This window comes from Aethalodelphis obliquidens, unplaced genomic scaffold, assembly GCF_003676395.1.
Source record: "Aethalodelphis obliquidens isolate GAN/ISIS:26980383/991018 unplaced genomic scaffold, ASM367639v1 scaffold17, whole genome shotgun sequence".
NCBI lineage: Eukaryota > Metazoa > Chordata > Mammalia > Artiodactyla > Delphinidae > Aethalodelphis > Aethalodelphis obliquidens.
In genome coordinates, this window is record NW_020837961.1 from 3944909 (window position 1) to 3961746 (window position 16838).

General features: G+C 33.3%; 1 protein-coding gene across 3 annotated transcripts in view; it reads right to left on the minus strand.

The window, feature by feature from the left end:
- FSTL5 (follistatin like 5) overlaps positions 1-16838 on the minus strand; it is a 677763-nt gene that overhangs the window by 127407 nt on the left and 533518 nt on the right. For all 3 annotated transcript variants that reach the window (XM_027116858.1, XM_027116857.1, XM_027116856.1), the window contains exon 9: positions 254-415. In XM_027116858.1, coding sequence (XP_026972659.1) covers positions 254-415 — 162 coding nt within the window. The remainder of the gene's footprint in view (positions 1-253; positions 416-16838) is intronic.

Sequence of the window (16838 nt, forward strand, 5' to 3'; positions counted from 1 at the left end):
ATTTTACTTATGACAGAAATAATGACATAGCTAATCATTATGACAAGACTATTATTTAAAACATTAAAAATATTAAAGGACTCTATTTCAAATATTATGTCTTAGGTACAACCATATCTTTTTTCATATTCATGATATTCTTTTGCCACCAAGACTTATTTGCTCTTTCTCATAATAATGTAAAATGTGTTATAAATTTTAGAATAAAATTTTTACATTGTCATTTAAGAGGAAAAATGCAAGTAAAAAGCACCTTGAAGTGTGAGTTGCTTGGACAGCTTTGGTGTAATATCAATTCCATTCTTCAGCCATCCAAGCTGAGGATTTGGTATGCCCTCAGCATGGCACCTGAGACTTGCAGTTACCCCAGGTTCTCTGGCCTGACTCTCTGGATACACCCGGATTACAGGAGGGACTAAAAGAAGAAATGGAAAAGAAAGTGAATGAGTGATCTGTATTTGCCATTTGATTTTCCAAAACAAAGAAAAATTGCAATACGAGAAAATTACAATTATATTATTTTAATGATGATAATTTAATGAATGATATTTCTACAGGTCTTAGTTTGCAAATAATAGCATCCACTAAAACGTACCAGTGTCCCCTAGATAAAAGCTATTCTGAGACTGCACCAGGGAAAATATAAGCTGAGCCTGGGATATCTTGATTCAATAACTAAAGAAGTCCTTAAGGAATGACAGAAACATATCAAAAACTACAAAACCAGTTTAAAAAGGCTCTCATTCACCAAATCTGAAATAATTTGAGCATTGAGATAATTATCAATTATAAAGGAGTATAAAGAATCAAACAAGACTCGATGAATTCAGTAACATAAATAAATGAACAAATATATAAATGGGAGAGAAGAAAAAACTTTTCCTTACTATAGCATCTTTTAGAAATTAAGATAACAATTCCACTTACAATACATCCAAAAATAAAATATTTAGGAATAATTTCACCAAGAAGGTGAGAGACTTTTACTTTGAACACTACAAAACATGTTGAAAGAATTTAAATAAAACCTAAATCAACAGAAAGACACCATGTGTTTATGAACTGAATAATTAATTGGTGAGATAATAAGATTTGGTAAGATGACACACAATATTGCAACATTGATTTATAGATACAATGTAATCACTATCAAAATTCCTAACTGCATTTTTTTTGCAGAAATCGAAGAGCTAATCCTCAGAGTCATATGGAATTACAAGGGGCTCCAAAGAGCCGAAACAATCCTGAAAATGAAGAATGAAACTGGAGTTCTCATATCTCCTGATTCCCAATCATATTACAAAGGTATAGTAATCAAAACAATGTGGTACTGGCAATAAGATAAAAATATACTTCTATGGAATTAGAATAAGGAGCACAGAGATAAACTCATACATCTATGGTCAACTGATTTTTGACGAGGATGCCAGGAAATAGTGTAAATACAACTGACAAAACAGGAAAAAATTGCAGATGATATCTGATATGAGCCTGGTATCCAGAACGTACAACGAACTCTTACAACTCAGCAACAAAAGACAAATAGCCCCCTTCTGCACAGCAAAGGACACCAACAAAAAGTGAAAAGGCAACTTACAGAATGGGAGAAAATATCTGTAAACCACTATCTAATAAGGAGTTAATATCCAAAATGTACCAAAAAGTCACACATCTTAATAGAAAAAGAATTTAAAAATGGACAAAGGACCAAAATAGACATTTTCCCAAAGATATACAATAGCGAACAGGTTCCTGACAAGATGCTCCACGCCACTGATCATCAGGGAAATGCAAATCAAAACCACAATGAGTTATCACTTTATATCTGTTAGGATGTGTCTTATCAAAAAGATTAGAGATAACAAATGCTGGTGAGGATGTGGAAAAAAAGGAACCCTTGTACACTGTTGGTAGGAATGTAAACAGGTGCAGCCACTATGGAGAACAGTATGGAGGTTCCTCAATAAATTAAAAATAGATCTATTTCCAAGTCAATGAATTTCCCCTTTCTGCTTAAGTAAGCCTTAACTAATATGGATTCCTTCTGAACTTTAGCCTCAATATTCTCACCAGGAAAACTGAGATTTGATTTATGTCTCTTCTGGAATATGCATCAGTTACTCTGGTGATATGTCAGTAGCAGTACCTTTAGAATGAAAACTATAATATATTCATAGATGTTATGGAATGTGCTGAATGCTTTGTAGTCATGTTGATTTGAAGATGAGTCACAGAGAGGTTAATGGCATCCCCAAGTCACAAAGCTTATTAGAGTCCAGAGTTGAGGTTAAAATCAAGGGAGGTCTGACTCCTGGGCCGATGCTCTCTACATTTCAGTTTGCCCTTAACCAGTCTGGCTGACTGTGGTCTGTAACAGCCACTGAATTTAGCCATAAGAAAGAAAATCTGATGGGTATTAAAAACAAGTATGTTCCAAATTTGACTTGTCAGGACTTCCTGTGGCAAAAAAATTATATATATATATAATTCATAGTATACATATGAATATACTATGAATTATATATATTGACATAATATGAATTATTTATATAATTCATATATGTATAATTATATTCATATAATATGAATTATATATATGATTCATATTCATATATATATATACACACACATATATATATATACACACACATACATAAATACATATATATACCTTATGATCCAGTGATCCCACTTCAGGGTATATATCCAAAGGAAACAAAATTATTATCTCAAAGAGATAGCTATATGTATGAACATCTTCCTTATGTTTATAGTAACATTATTCACAGTAGCCAAAATATGGAAATAACCTACATAAGTTTCCTTCAGTTGATAAGAGAAAAGAAACTATTTTTTATATATATATATATGTATATATATATGAATATTACTTAGCCTTAAAAAAAAGGAAACCTTGTCATTTGCAACAACATGGATAAACCTGGAGGGCATTATCCTAAGTGAAATCAGCCAGACAACACCAAAAAAATACTCCATGGTATAACTTACATGGGGAATTAAAAAAAAAAAAGTTGACCTCATAGAAGCAGAGGGTAGAAAAGTGGTTGCAAGGGGCAGGGAGGTGAAGGGAATAAGGAGAGGTTGGGAAAAAGGTACAAATTGTCAGTTATAGGATGAATAAGGTCTGAGGATTTAACGAATAACATGGTGACTATAGTTTATAACACTGTAGGGTATAACTGAAACTTGCTAGGAGAATAGAACTTAAATGTTTTCACACAGGAAAAAAAAAAAAGGTTAAAATCCCCCATACAATCCAATTCAAATGTGGGCTAAGGACTTGAATAGACATGTCTCCATAAAGAAGGCATGCAAATAGCCAATAAGCACATGAAAAGATATCAAAATTCACTAGTCATCACTGGAAAGGCAAATTAAAATCACAATGTGATACCACTCATATCCACTAGGATGCTATTAAACAACAAAACAAAAGGCAGAAATTGGAATTCTTGCACATCTGTGGTAGGACTATAAAATGATGTAGCCACTGTGGAAGACACTGGTGGTTCCTCAAACTGTTACACATGGAATCACCATGTGATCAAGCAATTCCAAGCCTAGGTTTGTATACATAATTGAAACAGGTTTTCCATAACAAACATGTATCTGAATGTTTATGATAACCAAAAGGTGGACATTACAAAAACAACTATCAACTGATAAACAGAAAAATAAAATGTGGTTTATCCTTACAATAAAATATTATTTGGCAATAAAAAGAAAGAAGTACTGATATATGCTACAATATAATATGCTCAGATATTACCCTAAGTGAAAGAAGTGTGACACATAAGGCAACATATTGTATAAGCCCATTTACATGAAACATCCAGAATGGGTAAATCCACCAGGATAAAAAGCGGATTCATGGTTCTCAGGGGCTGAGGGAAAGGAGAAATGTGAAATGACTGCTTGATGGCTATGAGGTGTATTCTGGGGTTCATGAAAATATTTGGGGATAGTGAGATGGTTGCATAACATTTTAAATGTCCTATAAACTACAGAACTGTACACTTTAAAATTGTTCAATGTTATGTGAATTTTACCTTGATAAAAAAGAAAGACAAAGAAAGGCTGAAGGAAGTTTCTAGCTTAAAAGATACTAAACAGGAATATTAACCGAATGCAATGTGGAATCCAGAATGGATTCTGGACAAGGAAAAATTAGTTATAAAGCTATTATTGGGAAGGTTGTCAACAAGTCAATATGGACTGCAAACTAGATGAGATTCTATCAATGTTATGCTTACTGATTTGATAATTATATTTTGATTGGGTAAAAAACTTTCTTTAAAAAACACACGTGCTGGGCTTCCCTGGTGGCGCAGTGGTTGAGAGTCCACCTGCCGATGCAGGGGACATGGGTTCGTGCCCCGGGCCGGGAAGATCCCACATGCTGCAGAGTGGCTAGGCCCATGAGCCATGGCCGCTGAGCCTGTGTGTCCGGAGCCTGTGCTCCGCAACTGGAGAGGCCACAACAGTGAGAGAGGCCCGCGTACCGCAAAAAAAAAAAAAAAAAAAGTAAAAAAATAAATAAATAAAAATAGAAAATAAAATTTCAAAACTAACTCTCATAGTATTTCTGTACCTGCTTTACTGATGACATAGAGCATATATTTAGGCTCTTAATATACCTAACACTGAGTAGTTTTTGTAGCATTTTACTGGAGGTTCAAACAAATAATGTTTTAAGGAGATATTTTAATATACTCCTCAGCAAACCCACATTACTCTATGATCTGCAGTAAAGAGACTCTATCAAAGCTCAGATCGAATCCCTAATGGCTTAACAACAAGGGAGTTAGGAAATAAGCCTTTTAAAAAGACTTATATAGAAAGCCAAAATGGATAAGTACTCTCAATAAATATTTAATACGAGAAAGTGTATCTTGTCAAAACCAAGGCTCAATGCTTCTTGCAACATTCTTTGGAATAGCAAAAACTTGAGACAACCTAAACATATTTGAAAATTAGATTGAGAGGAAGCACATTAATCAACTCAATGATAACAACAGACACTTCATGATTCATGTTAGAATACATAGATATTATATGGGTCATCTATACTGTCTCTGATACTCCCTAATGGACAACTTTTCAAATCAGATGTTCAATTTCCCCCTGCATTCCTGTTTTTACTTTATTGATATATGTGTGCATGAACTGAAAGGGAAACAGTCAACAATAATTTTTTTGTCATGTAGAGGTTTTATACTCCAATAGGTAATATGTACTTTGGAAAAATAATAATACTCTCATATAATATGGTTCTCATTTAGTGCACTGGTATCAAATGATGGTCTGAAAAATATCACCTATAAACTTGAAGGATAAGTGATTGGCATAACAACTATTTAACCTCAGCGACAAGCTACACATTTAAAAGTAGTTTATTTTCCTGGGATACATATTATGAAATATAAATGAGGATTGATGGCAGCTGAATTAAAAAGTCAGTACTCTCCCAGAGAACATTTCAAGCCGTTTGCTACAATCGCTTTTAGTTAGGAAGTGCACTCTATGAACTTATCTTTCCTTTATTTGGGCAGTGCATGAAAAACGAAATTTAGGGGCCACCAAAGGTTTCCCACATTGTACTGAGAATCCAATTTCATGCACTACCATGAAAATCCTTAAAGTTCCCCATATTTTAAACAAAAGGTAGTATTTAAAGGTGTCTACTCACTGAAAATTTCCTGATGATATTGGATGTTTCACAAAAATATCTCAGCAATTTAAATGGTTGGCTTTATTTGATATCATCAGATAAAGTCAAATAATATCAATATTTAATAATATAGTATATGTATATGTATACGAACATGTTAAATGGTTGAGATTATATATTGTTCAGTTTTATTCTATAACTATAGCCAAATAAGTTTTGGACATTTAAAATGGAAGGTATACAAGAAGATCCAAATATATGAATTTTGTTCATGAATAAAATTTAAGAAAAGTACAAAATCTGACTTGTTTATTTTGAGTCTTAAGATAATAATTTACAAATATTAACTGAGCAACTTCTGAGTGTAGCACGTTGTTCTAGGTGTCATTTTCTCTCCATCTCTCACATGTACAGTTTTACATATTAACATGTTGAATGAATGCTGAGACCAGGTTTGGAAATTAGCCTAATGGAACATAGGAAATAATTGGCCTAAATTGTCTTATCTGGTAGATCACAAACTAAGTGGAGAAGTGTCTAGTGGAATGTGTCCACTAGACACAGAGAAGTGTCTAGTGGAATGTGACTACTTGAAATCTAAATCTAAATTCTGAATTAGGCTTCATATATTAATAGATAGGTGTATTTGAGATCCTTGAAAAATTGTATTTTAAAATGTAAAAGTCAAATAAATCATCAGTGCATTCATAGTATTTTTGGAGAGGTATTAATAATTCATTTCAAATAGATATAACTTCTCAAGGAAACTGAATTATTTCTTTATCACCCAGTTAAAATAACAGTATCACCATGAGACTAAATTAAACTAATATAGATAACATTTTATTTAATAGTTATTAGAGCATAAAGTATAAATAATTGGATGCTACATATGAAGGACTAGTTACTCCAAGAATACATACATAAAGCTAATATTTTAACCAGTTATAGAAATGGAAATGGGGTTCTGATACTAAAAAAATATTAAATTAAAATTTTTTTTAAATAAGTTAAAGAACTAGTTTAATTATATTCCTGGAAACTCTGAGTCTACACAGAATCAGTTATAAACATTTATCAGCTCAAAACCATAAAGTATTTAATAATAATAATGGGTGTAAAACTGGGTAATAAAGGTCGATGGATGTATTTCTCAAAAGTCCATAATAACTTTATTGAATTAGAATAAATCAGTGTTTTTCTCAGTATTAGGAAAGATCTAAGAGAATCCTTTTAATCTAAAAATCTTTCTAATCTAATGATAGAAAGGATCTAATGGAAAAAATATATATCTTATAATACTGAACTCTGCCTTTTTTCATCCTTCAACTTCCATTCTGTGATCTTTCCTTGGAAGTTGCTGCACTATAGCACGTCGGAAAGTATCGCACATCCCAGGTATTTTGAAGTCTGATTTTAGAGTTAGGCAGAGATCACTGACCCAATACAGCGACTGCATTCTAACTGAAAACAAAAGTGAATTTAAGGTGAATTGTCAGGTCACAGGGATGTAAACAAATAAACGCTGGATATTTTTTTCCTTTTCTTGATGCCATTATCTTGTATTCTTTTGAAGGATTCTATCAGTACTCTTCCACAAATTATTCACACAGCTGCACTGTTAGAAAAGGTTGTAAGAAAGCTTGAGGGTAAGAATATAAATGTCTCTGAAGTAGTGCTGACTCACAGTGGCATGTGGATTATTCTGTTTGTATTATGACTTCCTTTGTCATTAAAGCAACTTTCCTATGAAAAATTACAGACTGGGTTTAATAAATATTTTAAATGCTACTGAGCTTGTCCATTGCCTTTTGTCTCTGACATTATTAAAGCCATCAATTTCTCTTTAACTTTATCCCAAAGCAATCTTTTTATATTCATGACTTTCACACTGCCTCTTGTCAATATTACAAAACTCTCTGATCACATTATTGCAGCCTTCATAAAAGTGTAGAGGATGCAACAAATATTAGAGGCAAAATATAAATTAACAGCAACACACTTATGGTCATAAACTTTTCTGATTTTTTTTATTATTAGATCTTCCTATTTTCCTACAGTATTGTAATAAATCACAACAGTTTAAGCCATTTTGAAAGGGACAGCAGTTCATCCTAGTTTAATTAACTTAGATCTATTATACTAATCCTTAAAATTAGTGGCCCTTTTAATCCCCAATTTCAAAGTCTCAAAAGCCACCGTTTTCAAAAATGCTCTCTGAAACACAAAAGATAACTAAAGTATTCAAAATAATAATACATAGGATGCTGTGTTTCTAAATCTATGAAAAAAATAAAAGAGGAATTAATGAAAAAATTAATTTAATGCTGTCATGATGGATGCTTTCTTTTCCTTAGACTTTATTTTATTTGATTTAATATATACATAATTTAAATAATTTGTCCAGAGATCTCAAATTAATTATTTGAGGCAGGGACTGTACAGTGGATATATTATAGTAAGCCCACCCAACCTGAAAATTTGAATGCATTTCTAACACTTACTTTATGCTCTAAGGAGTAAAATATCCAGTTTCTGTGAGTCTCACTTTCCCCATTTAAAAAATTTGAAACCATTTATAGGATTACATGGATTAAAGGAAACAATGTATGGCAAGTTCCCAACCCACTGCTAGACCCAAGTCAGAAGGAAAATGTTAGGTGTCTAAACCCACACACTTCACTTCCCAGAAATAATTTTCTTTGCCTTTTACAAATAGAATGACCGAAGCTCCATCGGAGAAATGGCAAATGTATATTAATTTCGCTAGTCAATACGCATTGATTGCACTTCTTGGAGATCTAAACTACAGGTAGCCTAAATCCATGTATGAGTTCAATAGAGTGAAAACTATAGTCGATCAGCAATATCTGCCAAAACTAGAGAAAAGGAAATGAAAGCAAGACAACATTTTGCCAACCTGCTTAATGTTAAAGATGCAAATATAAACCCTATCTAAATATAATTTATCCAGAAAAATTCTAAACAGATCAGGTGTATCTTCTAAGCTTTTCCTCAATCACATTTGCACCCCCTTAGTCACAGAACTAGTAAGTGTATGTATACCCTGCAAAAAAACATTTTTTTTTGTGACTGGGAAGTAAAAAACAATTGCATTAGTTAGAGCTTAAAAAGATAAGGAAAATGTATGTCATTCAATATAATTAAAATGTGTGGCAAAAATATATATGATTTTGGAATTTGGAAAATTTCAGAATTTTTCTTACAGCTATTACTCCAGCTAGCCTTATCTTCTTCTGTCATTTGTGTAAGAAATTAAAGAATTTGAAGAATATGGTAAAACTCTAAAATATAAAGCAGCTTGCATCAAACAGGATTACTCAGGAGACAGATTTTAGATCACAACCTGGAACTAACCAGCTATGTGATTTTGAGAGACTTAGTCCAACTCTTTCAGTTCCTGTTTCTTCATCTGAAAAGTGAACATTATAATAAAGTAATGTGTGATGGTACTTTAAAATAAAAAATGCCTTTGCAGATGAAAAAATGGATTCATGATAACACTGTTAGTGCAACAGTGGATGAAAATCTTTTCAATAGAGATGATGAAAACTACAAATATTAAATAATTTTGTTCAGGGCTTTTTTTGAAAACTAATTTATATAAAAACTTGGCTAGTCTATAATTCCATGTATATATATTTTTACTATAAGTTGAACTCCAGTTTTATCAACATGAAGTAATTTCTTAAGAAACTACCTAATTGATCTTAGAACAATTTTTATATATGCTAACATACTGAGGATCATAAATATAATTTCCTAAATGCAGGATGAGCTTCTGGATAGAAACTGTAAATGCAATATACCTGTAGTTGGAGATAGTCATGTAAAAGTAAGACATAATATTAATTTATTAAAAATGTGCAGATACTTCATTTGAAAAGACACTCGAATAAAGCAGCAGTAAACTTTGTTTTGAACAAGCATTATGTTATATATAGTTTAACCATGACAAATGTCAAAAGAAATCCTTAAGTTACAAAATTACAAATAACACTGTAGCCTTAAAAATTATTTAAGAATCATACTGATCATGATGCTTATTAAACAAAGAGAATATACATGACTATTTCTTTTAAAACAAGTTATTATTTAATTTTCATCATTTTTCATTGTTAAGTTGAATAGGATGTTTGTTTTAATTTTTCATACGTGTAAAACAAAATCTTGGCATACATATAAATTTGCTAACTCTAAACAGAAGAAAATCATGCTCTTTTAGACAATGCCTTTGATAATTTTCAGAATATCCCACAGTGTCCTAGTTTTGTGTTTTTTATCCCCTAGTATAAACCTACTGATTTTACTCATAGAGCCACAGTCAAAAATCTATCCCTGTCTTATCCAAGTCCATGGACCACATGAAACCAGACCAATCAGGGCTGGAGGTCCACATTCAACAAGTACAGCCAGGTGTACCACGTGTACCTGGAAACTTCCTAAGGTTTCTGAGTCTGTTTCTTCAACAATCAAATTAGCATACTAATAAAAATTACCTCCAAAGATTTTTGAGTGAAACAAAAAAAAAGAGATCACATATATAGAAAAGTCATTAAAAAATGCTGAAAAATATAAATTACTCATTCATGTTAACTATAATTTATCTTTTTAATTTCTTCCATATTATTGATTTCCTAATGTACCACATATTTATTTTTTAAATACATACTATAGAGAAGCATGTAAAATATTGTTCCCTCACCACAGATTTCTGATATGAACAGTTTTAACTTTCCAATGTAGTCTAAGTTTTACTTCTATCCTTATACAATATATATGCACAATTTTGTTTCCTAATATGAACTTATTCTCTAAATATTTCTTTGGATTTCTTTCACATCAGATATCTTAGACATATTTTAGGACACTATATGTAAATTAGCTCATTATATTTACTATATTAATATTTCACATTATGACTTTATGATAATTTATTCATCAATTTTAATATTGATGATTCTGGAGTCACAGTTTTACACTATTATATGCAATTGTGCACAAAGACCATCCTTGTACTTACATACTGTTGCTTTCATTTTTTTTAGATTAGCTGAATCAAATAACTGCTACATTAAAAAATACATGAATTTAAAATTGGATAGGTAATGCTAGGTTACTAAACTAATGTTTGTAGGAATCCCAGTTCCCAAAAGTAACCAGTATATGAGGGTTCAGTTTCCACAAATCTACCTTAAGTAGATGTTAGTTTTTTTAACATCTTTATTGGAGTTTAATTGCTTTCCAATAGTGCGTTAGTTTCTGCTTTGTAACAAAGTGAAGCAGCTAATACATATACATGTTTCATATCCCCATATCTCCTCCCCCTTGTGTCTCCCTCCCACCCTCCTATCCCCCCCCACCAGGTGGTCACAAAGCACCGAGTTGATCTCCCTGTGCTATGCGGCTGCTTCCCACTAGCTATCTAATTTAATTTTGGTAGTATATATAAGTCCATGCCACTCTCTCACTTCGTCCCAGCTTACCCTTCCCTCTTCCCGTGTCCTCAAGTCCATTCTCTACATCTGCGTCTTTATTCCTGTCCTGCCCCTAAGTTCTTCAGAACCCTTTTTTTTTTTTTTAGATTCCATATATATGTGTTAGCATACAGTATTTGTTTTTCTTTTCCTGACTTACTTCACTCAGTATGACAGACACTAGGTCCATCCACCTCAGTACAAATAACTCAATTTCGTTTCTTTAGACTGAGTAATATACCATTTTATATATGTGCCACATCTTCTTTATACATTCATCTGTCGATGGACACTTAGGTTGCTTCCATGTCCTGACTATTGTAAATAGAGCTGCAATGAACACTTTGGTACATGTCTCTTTTTGAATTATGGTTTTCTCAGGGCATATGCCCAGTAGTGGGATTGCTGGGTTGTATGGTAGTTATTTTTTTAAGTAACCTCCAAACTGTTCTCCATAGTGGCTGTATCAATTTACATTCTCACCAACAGTGTAAGAGGGTTCCCTTTTCTCCACACCCTCTCCAGCATTTATTGTCTATAGATTTTTTGATGATGGCCATTCTGACTGGTGTGAGGTGATACCTCACTGTAGTTTTGCTTTGCATTTCTATAACGATTAGTGATGTGAGCATCCTTTCATGTGTCTGTTGACAATACGTATATCTTCCTTGGAGAAATGTCTATTTAGGTCTTCTGCTCATTTTTGGATTGGGTTGTTTGTTTTTTTGATATTGAGCTGCATGAGCTGCTTATAAACTTTGGAAATTAATCCTTTGTCAGTTGCTTCATTTGCAAATATTTTCTCCATTCTGAGGGTTATTTTTTGTCTTGTTTATGGTTTCCTTTGCTGTGCAAAAGCTTTTAAGTTTCATTAGGTCCAGTTTGTTTATGTTTGTTTTTATTTCCATTTCTCTAGGAGGTGGGTCAAAAAGGACCTTGCTGCGATTTATGTCATAGAGTGTTCTGCCTATGTTTTCCTCTAAGAGTTTGATAGTGTCTGGCCTTACATTTAGATCTTTAATCCATTTTCAGTTTATTTTTGTGTATGGTGTTAGGGAGTGTTCTAATTTTAACATTTTACATATAGCTGTCCAGTTTTCCCAGCACCACTTATTGAAGAGGCTGTCTTTTCTCCATTATATATTCTTGATTCTTTTATCAAAAATAAGGTGACCATATGTATGTGGGTTTATCTCTGGGCTTTCTATCCTGTTCCATTAATCTATATTTCTGTTTTTATACCAGGACCATACTGTCTTGATTACTCTAGCTTTGTAGTATAGTCTGAAGTCAGGGAGCCTGAATCGTCCAGCTCTGTTTTTCTTTCTCTAGATTGCTTTGGCTATTCGGGGTCTTTTGTGTTTCCATACAAATTGTGAAATTTTTTGTTCTGGTTCTGTGAAAGATGCCAGTGGTAGTTTGTTAGGGATTGCATTCAATCTGCAGATTGCTTTGGGTAGTATAGTCATTTTCACAATGTTGACACTTCCAGTGCAAGAACATGGTATATCTCTCCCTCTGTTGGTATCATATTTAATTTCTTTCATCGGTGTCTTAGAGTTTTCGCATACAGGTTTTTTGTCTCCTTAGGTGGGTTTATTCCTAGGTGTTTTACTCTTTTCACTGAAATGATAAATGGGAGTGTTTCCTTAATTTCTCTTTCATATTTTTCATCATTAGTGTATAGGAATGCAAGAGATTTCTGTGCATTAATTTTGTATCTTGCTACTTTACCAAATTCATTGTTTAGCTCTAGTAGTTTTCTGGTAGCATCTTTAAGATTCTCTAGGTATAGTATCATGTAATCTGTAAATATTGACAGCTTTAGTACTTCTTTTCCCATTTAGATTCCTGTTATTTCTTTTCCTTCTCTGATTGCTGTTGCTAAAACTTCCAAAACTATGTTGAATAATAGTGATGAGAGTGGGCAATCTTGTCTTGTTCCTGAACTTAGTGGAAATGGTTTCAGTTTTCCACTATTGAGAATGATGTTGGCTATGGGTTTGTCATATATGGCCTTTATTATGTTGAGATAAGTTCCCTCTAGGCCTGCTTTCTGGAAGGTTTTTATCATAAATGGCTCTGTAATTTTGTGGAAAGTTTTTCCTGCATCTATTGAGATGGGCATATGGTTTTTATTCTTCTGTTTGTTAATACGGTGTATCACATTGATTGATATGCATATATTGAAGAATCCTTGCATTCCTGAGATAAACTCCACTTGATCATGGTGTAAGATCCTTTTAATGTGCTGTTGGATTCTGTTTGCTAGTATTTTGTTGAGGAGTTTTGCATCTGTGTTCATCAGTGATATTGGCCTGTAGTTTTCTTTCTTTGTGACATCTTTTTCTGCTTTTGGTATAATGGTGATTGTGGCCTCATAGAATGAGTTGGGGAGTGTCCTTCCCTCTGCTATTTTTTGGAAGAGTTTGAGAATGATAGGTGTTAGCTCTTCTCTAAACGTTTGATAGAATTCGCTTGTGAAGGCTTCTGGTCCTGGGCTTTTGTTTGTTGGAAGATTTTTAATCACAGTCTCAATTTCAGTGCTTGAGATTGGTCTGTTCATATTTTCTATTTCTTCCTGGTTCAGTCTCGGAAGGTTGTGCTTTTCTAAGAATTTGTCCATTTCTTCCAGGTTGTCCATTTTATTGGCATATGATTGCTTGCAGTAGGCTCTCATGATCCTTTGTATTTCTGCAGTGTCAGTTGTTACTTCTCCGTTTTCATTTCTAATTCTATTGATTTGAGTTTTCTCCCTTTTATTCTTGATGAGTCTGGCTAATGGTTTATCAATTACTTTTTATCTTCTCAAAGAAGCAGCTATTAGTTTTATTGATCTCTCCTATTGTTTCCTTCATTTCTTATCTGATGTTTATGATTTCTTTCCTCCTGCTAATTTCTGGGGTGTTTGGCTCTTGTTTCTCTAATTGCTTTAGGTGTAAGGTTAGGTTGTTTGAGATGTTTCTTGTTTCTTAAGGTAGGATTGTATTGCTGTAAACTTGTCTCTTAGAACTGCTTTTGCTGCATTCCATAATTTTTGGGTTGTTGTGTTTTCATTGTCATTTGTTTCTCGGAATTTTTTGATTTCCTCTTTGATTTCTTCAGTGATCTCTTGGTTATTAAGTAGTGTATTGTTTAGCCTCCATATGTTTGTAATTTTTACAGAATTTTTCCTGTAATTGCTATCTAGTCTCATAGTGTTGTGGTCAGAAAAGATAATTGATATGATTTCAATTTTTTTAAATTTATCAAGGCTTGATCTGTGACCCAAGATATGATCTATCCTGGAAAATGTTCCATGAGCACTTGAGAAGAAAGTATATTGTTGTTTTTGGATGGAATGTCCTATAAATATCAATTAAGTCCATCTTGTTTAATGTATCATTTAAAGCTTGTGTTTCCTTATTTATTTTCAATTGGGATGATCTATCCATTGTTGAAAGTGGGGTATCAAAGTCCCCTACTATGATTGTGTTACTGTCGATTTCCCCTTTTATGGCTGTTAGCATTTGCCTTATGTATTGAGGTACTCTTATGCTGGGTGCATAAATATTTACAATTGTTCTATCATCTTCCTGGATTGATCCCTTCATCATTATGTAGTGTCCTTCTTTGTCTCTTTTAATAGTCTTTATTTTAAAGTCTATTTTGTCTGATTTGAGAATTGCTACTCCAGCTTTCTTTTGATTTCCATTTGCATGGAATATCTTTTTCCATACCCTCACTTTCAGTCAGTATGTGTCCCTAGGTCTGAAGTGGGTCTCTTGTAGACAGCATATATACAGGTCTTGTTTTTGTATCCACTCAGCCAGTCTATGTCTTTTGGTTGGAGCATTTAATCTATTTACATTTAACATAATTATTGATATGTATTTCCCTATTACCATTTTCTTAATTGTTTTGGGTTTGTTGTTGTAGGTCTTTTCCTTCTCTTGTGTTTCCCACTTAGAGAAGTTCCTTCAGCATTTGTTGTAAAGCTGGTTTGGTGGTGCTGAAGTCTCTTAGCTTTTGCTTGTCTCTAAAGGTTTTAATTTCTGCATCGAATCTGAATGAGATCCTTGCTGGATAGAGTAATCTTGGTTGTAGGTTTTTCCCTTTCATCACTTTAAGGACGTCCTGCCACTTCCTTCTGGCTTGCAGCGTTTCTGCTGTAAGATCTGCCATTAACCTTATGGTGTTTCCCTTATATGTTATTTGTTGTTTTTCCCTTGCTGCTTTTAATATATTTTTTTTGTATTTAATTTTTGATAGTTTTATTTATTTGTGTCTTGGAGTGTTTCTCCTTGGATTTATCCTATATGGGACTCTCTGTGCTTTCTGGACTTAATTGACTATTTCCTTTCCCATATTAGGGAAGTGTTCTACTGTAATCTCTTCAAATATTTTCTCAGTCCCTTTCTTTATCTCTTCTTCTTCTGAGATCCCTATAATTTGAATGTTGGTGCATTTAGTGTTATCCCAGACGTCTATGAGACTGTCCTCAATTCTTGTCATTTTCTTTTTTATTCTGCTCTTTCTTTAGTAGTTTTTTCCACTATTTTATCTTCCAAATCACTTATCCGTTCTTCTGCCTCAGTTATTCTGCTATTGATTCCTTCTAGAAAATTTTTAATTTCATTTATTGTGCTGTTCATCATTGTTTGTTTACTGTTTAGTTCTTCTAGGTCCTTGTTAAACATTTCTTGTATTTTCTCCATTCTATTTCCAAGATTTTGGATCATCTTTACTATCATTACTCTGAATTCTTTTTCAGGTAGACTGCCTATTTCCTCTTCATTTTCTTGGTCTGGTGGGTTTTTACCTTGAACCTTCATCTGCTGTGTGTTTCTGTTTCTTCTCATTTTGCTTATCTTACTGTGTTTGGGGTCTCCTTTTTGCAGGCTGCAGGTTCGTAGTTCCCGTTGTTTTTGGTGTCCCCAGTGGCTAAGGTTGGTTCAGTGGGTTGTGGAGGCTTCCTCGTGGAGGGGACAGGTGCCTGTGTTCTGGAGGATGAGGCTGGATCTTGTCTTTCTGGTGGGCAGGACCACATCCAGTGGTGTGTTTTGGGGTGTCTGTGACATTATTATGATTTTAAACAGCCTCTCTGCTATTGGGTGAGGCTGTGTTCCTGTCTTGCTAGTTGTTTGGCATAGGGTGTCCAGCACTGTCGCTTGCTGGTCTTTGAGTGGAGCTGGGTCTTAGCATTGAGATGGAGATCTCTGGTAGAGCTTTCACCGTTTGATATTACATGGGGCTGGGAGGTCTCGTTTCCTTTTTTCCTGCTAAGTGTTTTATATACACTCACAGTTATGTGGCTGAGTCCTATTTTTATTTTAGTTACAATACTTTTAGATTTTGATCTCTTGGGTTTCAGAGGTAAACCATCACATCATCTTCAAATATATAGTAAAATTTGTCTGTTTTGTAACATGTATGTTTTTCAAATCCTAAACAATTTAAATAGTAGTGGAGAGGGATGATAAACTATAGCCTCATCTTGTTTTAATGCTAAAGAAAAAACATTTATCATGTCAAAAGGATGTCCTTTATGATATTAGTTATCATTATGAAAATAAGCATTATAAAGTATAGCCTGATTCCTTTGATACGTATTTTAGAATGTTTAAAATGGTATTTTAATTCTATCAGATACTTTCAGCACCTACTAT